General features: G+C 33.9%; 1 protein-coding gene across 1 annotated transcript in view; it reads left to right on the top strand.

Moving 5' to 3' along the window:
- Positions 1 to 1,416: 1,416 nt before the first annotated feature.
- Positions 1,417 to 6,646, top strand: part of COMP (cartilage oligomeric matrix protein) — a 54,408-nt gene continuing 49,178 nt past the window's right edge. The window contains exon 1 of the mRNA XM_072405050.1: positions 1,417 to 1,512. Coding sequence (XP_072261151.1) covers positions 1,446 to 1,512 — 67 coding nt within the window. The 5' untranslated portion in view covers positions 1,417 to 1,445. The remainder of the gene's footprint in view (positions 1,513 to 6,646) is intronic.

Genomic DNA, 6,646 nt, shown 5'->3' with positions numbered 1-6,646 from the left:
GTAGCTCCCTCCCATGAGTAGTGATTTTTCTTTTTTATTGAAGAAGCTGTAGATATAAAAACATGTATACACAACACTAGAAGGTATCTTTGATATGGTTTAGGATATGCCAAGACTTTTTTGAACTTTTCTGTGAAAGCAACCTATTTATTTTTTTTTTAATATTTCTTTTGGCAGAATGAAAAAGAAATCTATACAAATTAACAAGTACACTGTATATATCCATCATAAATTACAAAAACTCATGAAGTCGAAGTGGTATCTGGTGGTACAGGTAAGTAAAGGAAAATATTTCAAGTGCAACCAGATAGAGAAAAAAGTACCCTTAAACAGTAATAGAAATATAAATGTGTCAATATTGTATCAAAATATGTTATCTGCTACTCCTCCATTTTCCGTTTTCTTTAGATAAAATTAAAACCAGTAAACTATAATCATATAACAAAAGGGTATAACATGTAGAGATGGATAACAGTATCAGCCTTCATAAGCACATGTAACATGTTTTTACTAGATTAGCAGAAGGACACCATGCAAAATGATTCATCAGGGAAATAACAAATCTACAGCTTTTGTGTACAGGCATGGGGCAGTACATCATCTGCTGTGTGGAAGCCAATGGTGAATTGTTGCAGAAGGTAGAAAGGTGGTAGAAAGTACTAAATGGTTAATGTTGTAAATTGGGAAAAACAGTTAAGTGTTAGGTAGGGGAGCTGGTAAACTGCCAGACTCTCGAATATATGTGGACACCTTGACAGTAACAAAGCCAATTGGGGAAATACATTTTAAATTACAGAATACACAGTAGACTTAAAAAGTATTAGCTTACAGACACTCTGCCATCAACTTAAAACATATCAGATAAAAGCGCAGAAAAAACAATTATTTTAAATGCTTACTTGCAGAGTTTTAACTTTGCAATAATGATTTTCTGCCTTTACACTACCTAAAATGTGATACTCTCTAGCACAGGTTGATAATCAAAAGATCAGTAGTTTTACAGAATCATATTCAAATGGTTCATGTATGGGATTGGTTTATGCCAAACCTCATCTACAGTGCCATTCAGATAGGGAAGAGGTTATCTGCAAAAAAATAATTAAACTAAAATTTTGGATAAAATAATAAACATAGAAGTATAGATAAATACTGCAATAAATGTTATTATTCCTATCTTAATATTAATATTAATATTATTGATGGTAACCTTTAACAAGCCATTTTATATGCAGTCAATTGCAGTGTCACTCCTTTTCTAAACTTAGCCTAAAGATTTGAATGATTGGATAGGAAGCTGAAATGGTGTTTTAAAATTGTAGCCAAACTTGATCTTCCTCCAAAGGAAAAAAAAAAAATTGGTAGTGGAATGACTTAAACTTTAAAAAGAGAAACAACTTGACTTTGTGCAAGAGAAGCAGCAGACTGTGCAACATCAATAGCTTACAATGATTCCACTAATATTCATGATTGCATTTCATAATTTTTATGGCTACTGTCAGTTATCTGGACGAGGTAAGTCATATTTTCTCATGTATTACATATAATAAGCTTGCTCATTAGTAATATTTTTGTTATTACTCCTGAGTAAATTACATATTCTGCATAAACTTTATATTACAATAAAAGTAAGAAGTACTTGTTTTATGTGAGCAGAGTGTACCTGTGTTAAGTGTTATAAAATGAATGGAGTACATTGTGATGTAACTGAGGAGATCTATCTTTCCAAATCATGGGACTGAAAATACAACATGCTACAGTACAATAACACTCGCTATGTCCTGTAGCTATGTTTGTTTTTTTTATTTTAATTTTACATGCACATCATTATAACCTATACATCATCAAAATAGTATAAAGAAATGTTTATTTTGTTTCCAATGTATAATGCATTGGCAAAAAATAGGTGTAAGTACTGGAGAAAGTGTGCAACAGAACCAAATTACTGCGTTTGGTGAATTTTCAAGTGGCAATTGATCTTCTTACCAGTGACATGGGTTCATCATATTTATTCTGAATGTCTGATGAAATAATAGGGCTTATTTACCTAAATACCATGCTACTGGACAGCCTGCCATATCTAGTTAAGACCCAAAAGCATCAGCATTTTAGGCTCAATTTACAAAGCTTCACACAAGAATAAGGATCATTATTTTCAGCTAAGTCTGTCCTTTTTATTAGATTCACTAATAAAACTAATTTTTTAAAAAATGGAAGGGATCGATATAATAGCTTTGTAAATTAGATTTTTTTGTTTCATCTTTTGAATTCATTTTCCGGTATAAATATCAGACTTCCAATTGTCTGTCTCTATATTAGATGCATCATTATCTGAATGTTTTTTGTGAAAGATTAGTATCTTATTAACAAACTTATGAATTTTCTGCACTAGATATATGAATTTACTTTAAAATTTGGCTCAGGAATGTTACATATTTTAGCCTTAATCAACGTGTCTGTGTTAATGTAAACTAAGTAAATTTAAATATTAATTCTATATTTCTACAGATTCAGTAATCTAGACACTAACAGTTTCATATGGCTGCCCAAGGCAGAGTTAGGATAGTATGGATTTGCAGTGGCAGTAAGCCCTTTCATGTAACCTACAGCCAAGACCTTACAAGCTCATTGGAAAAACTGATTAAATAAATGTTCGAGCACAAGCAGCATTTTGTTCAGTAAACTTAATATAAATTGTTCAATGTTGTTTCAATTTTTTACCCATCATAAATAAAATTCTCTGTCACCCACAAAACCTACCATGCACACATTAAACCCTGCCAACAACGTCATACCTGTATTACAGAGCCCTTTGAATTTTGTATTTGGTGTGGTATGGAAAAAAAAACACCCACACCAAACGTGGTATGGGCTAGCTAACATTCTGCAGTTACTAAATGGAAAAAAAGAATTTTAGGTGGGCAGGTGTGATATACTAAAACCAGCTTTTAGAGCCTGACAGTATTAGGTAATTTTCTGTATATAAAGTTGTTCAATTCAGATAAAATAAATTAAACAATTCCTTTCTTATTTTTAAGAAACACATTTTTTTAGTAAATGAGCAACTACTGTAAAATAATAAAAAGTACCAGCACAAGCATTATAAACAGTGACTGCTTTTATTATCTGAAATGCACAGCCAAGAAGATAAAATTATTCTGCATATATAACATTCTAATAAGCAAAAACAGTAGTGTAGTAGTGTATACGGACAGGAGTAAAGTTAGTAAAAGTTTATAGTGAACCAAACATAACAATCTTGGTCAAGTTTCAAAGGTTTTGCCTTTGTAGGCACAACGGGTACTACAGAACACTGTAAGTAGGACACAGACTGCAGTCCCCACAGGCAAATGATCTAACACTATGAAGGTCTTATTTGTGAATAAAGTTTACCCACATCCAGGGATATTATCATTGTTATCCTATTTAAGGTGTGTCGTTTTCACTATGAGCCTACAGACATATGATATGACATTTTCAGGACAATCCCTAAACAGCAGTGTTGAAACATGCCATGTTTCTGAACACATGGTTGGGGATGGGATGCCTTCAATACAATCTATTGTGGGTCCCCAGGTATGCCTTTTACCATCTCCACCCAGACAATCTGACAACTATCCATAACATGAGCAATGTAAATATAAGGATTAAAACCTATGCAATCTTCCTGACACTAGGGATGGAATTATAAAAGGTAAAAGAAAAAACATGCTGGTTTTACAACTTTCACGCATCCCCATCCTGTTCTTGGACAAATAAAATCTACCAAGTAAAATTTCATGGTGAATGAATAAGGATGACTGTCGTACCTGTGTGGATATAAAAAGTGGCATATTTCTAATGGTAAAAGTATCCTGGCCAAGCTCCAAAATGTTTAACATTACAAGAACATGTCTAGTTTAATGTGACTAAATAATAAATTCATATATGGGTTTTTTAATGGATCACTATGTAGCAAAGAAAAGTTCAGTAGTAGCTTTTGAGAAAATGGTCATTAAATTGCATAAAAACACAAAAATGTCATATATATTAAAATTATTAGTTTATATATGCTTTGGCTTTATTTTTACCTGATAATCCAGCAAATAACACATCTCCTTTCATTGGGTAGACTACAGGCTATATCTATGGAGTGGGGCTTGGTCGTCACTTAGGCTGGACTTCAATTGTGTCTTTTTTCTTTCATTTCTATTCCATGGTAATTGTGGGACTAGCAGTTCATAAAACACATTAGATTGTTTTTCCTTTTCTGTTTAACTTGCATAAAGTAACTTGCTCTGCATTACTGGCAATGTCAGAATATATTTTCTGTACTTGCTTAAAATGCTTTTAGCTTTCAAAACAAAAAGCAATTATACATGCAAACAATTTGTGAAAAACTTATTATAACTTCCTTTTAAAAATTAATAAAATCTTTGAAATACAAAACAAAAACCAATGAAGCCACATCTCATCTAATCACTAGTGAGCCTTAATATATTTGTTTTTGTGTTTAGTTATAGTTTTATGCAAATCTATTCATTTGCCCTGCATGACTAGAACTTGTTTTTGTTAAGGTTAGAGGTCTGCACTACTCCCCATTCATATATATACACAATTGCATTTGTCACTGTTTCTGTGTTATTTTCAGAGTAGGACTTTAGGGTCTCTGTTAGCTTTTCAGTTACCATCACATCATCTTTATTCCAGACTGATGCATATCACACCAGACCCTCTGAAATTCAAGTTTCTGGCATAAACATCTAAAATAGATCTAATACTTATCTCTGAAATTATGAGGTGGTGGGACTTCTGCATTGTATTTGGGACACATTCGCACATGCCTTAAAGGAACTCCTAATTTACTTTAATGATGTTCAAGCACCCAATACTTTCTAGACTGACATTACTGTAACATGAATTGTTCAATACTTTCTTTTCTATCTTGGAAAAACACCAAGTTCTTGACTGACTGATCCAGTCTCACTAGTTAGTAAACACTGCTCACAGGAAAACTGGTACTAGAACAGGATTCCTAGCTGTGACCATATTTCTGTCCGTGGATGCCTTGTTTTAGGCTTAGTCTGCATGGACTGTTTCCTCAACTTTTAACCTGAGTGTTTAAATACCCATGTTTGAAATTCTCATTCATTCCAATAGGTAAGTCCACACCACAGTTTTTTTCTTGATAGGCTGTAAAATAAAATGCATCCTGCATTTGGAAGGAGTTAAAATGCCTAGAAAATGCCTCCCATATGCCCAAAAACATCCACAAATGCACATAAAAGCTCAAAACGCCACACAATACCATGAATGAGCATTTTTGGCAGTTTTTTAGGCATTTGTGGGTGTCTTGTGGCATTTTGGAAGCCTTTACCCTATTCTAGCTGTTTTTTGCCATAAATCTTGGTTTCAAATGTCTTTAAAATGCTTAAAATATTTACAAAAGGTGAAAGGGCTATTATAAGCATTTAACATTTAGGTCAGTGTACATTTAGCCTTACTGAGAGCTGAATCAGAAACACCAAGCTCCATTTTAGTTGAATTAGCCTTGTCACATTTACCATATTTTTTGGGTTGTTGCTCTGATCTTTATTTTCACAGTAATAGTTAGTGTTGCTCACATTGTAGGGAGAGTAGCACCCTGTTTACTTCAAGTTTTACATAGGTGATCACATCAGGCTCTGCAACCCATATTACCAGCTATTGTATTTATTTTCAACACTGAGCTCATTTGCCATTTTATCACAGTATCGTCTTTACCAGCATGTGGCAGCCACCAAGAATTCAATATACTATTGGGGCTTCCACAAAATGACCAGTAACCATCACAACCATGCCCCACTAACTGGCTGACTTTCAGAACATCAGATGGAACAAACTTACCAATTCCATATGCATTTCTAATTGCACCATGCCGTTCAAAATGCCCTCCATTCGAGGTCTTGACATTTTCATATTCTAAAAATAGAAGCCACATTAATTCCAGGACAGAACAGCACACAAGTCCAGGCATCCCTTCCATTTTCAAAAGAGAGAGTGGATGCATTACTATGAACAGACTAGTCTAGTATTCTGTCTAGTTGGTCCAGTAAACTGTAGCTGAGCTGTTTTCTAACAATCTCCTTGGCTGACACACCTTTGAGAACTTATTGCAATACCTGCTCTAAGAATCTCTTTGAGGAAAATGTTTACTGTGTTTTAAATTAATTCTTCTGATTTCATCTGAGAATAAATTCAAATAATATTTTTCTAAAGTATCTCTGCATTAAGCAGTCTAACCACCTGGGAAAACTTAGCAGAGGCACTTGTTGAGAGGAAATTGGCCTTTGGCTTTCAGACTGATGCTAAAACTATTTCTTGCTGATGTGAGCTCCTTATGACTACAGCATACATCCACCATATGTAGGGACTCAGTTAGCAGATAGCAGGGATCAAAGCATAAAAGGGTGTCCAAAGCAGCTATCAGAGAATCTATATCTCCATGGTCAATATATAGTAAATTTTAGTCTGTTCCTGACATCTTCCTACTTTAAGGCTAACTCTCTGTTATGCATTTTCAAATCACTGGATCACTCAAATCATAATTTTAGACTATCACTCTTGCAGCACTCTTGTCCAGAACACTACCGGGTCCTTCCAGGAAAATACTTATAGGAAAGACTTCTCC

Source organism: Pyxicephalus adspersus, chromosome 3 (assembly GCF_032062135.1).
Source record: "Pyxicephalus adspersus chromosome 3, UCB_Pads_2.0, whole genome shotgun sequence".
Taxonomy (NCBI): Eukaryota; Metazoa; Chordata; class Amphibia; order Anura; family Pyxicephalidae; genus Pyxicephalus; species Pyxicephalus adspersus.
This window is presented reverse-complemented; position numbering and strand designations above follow the sequence as displayed.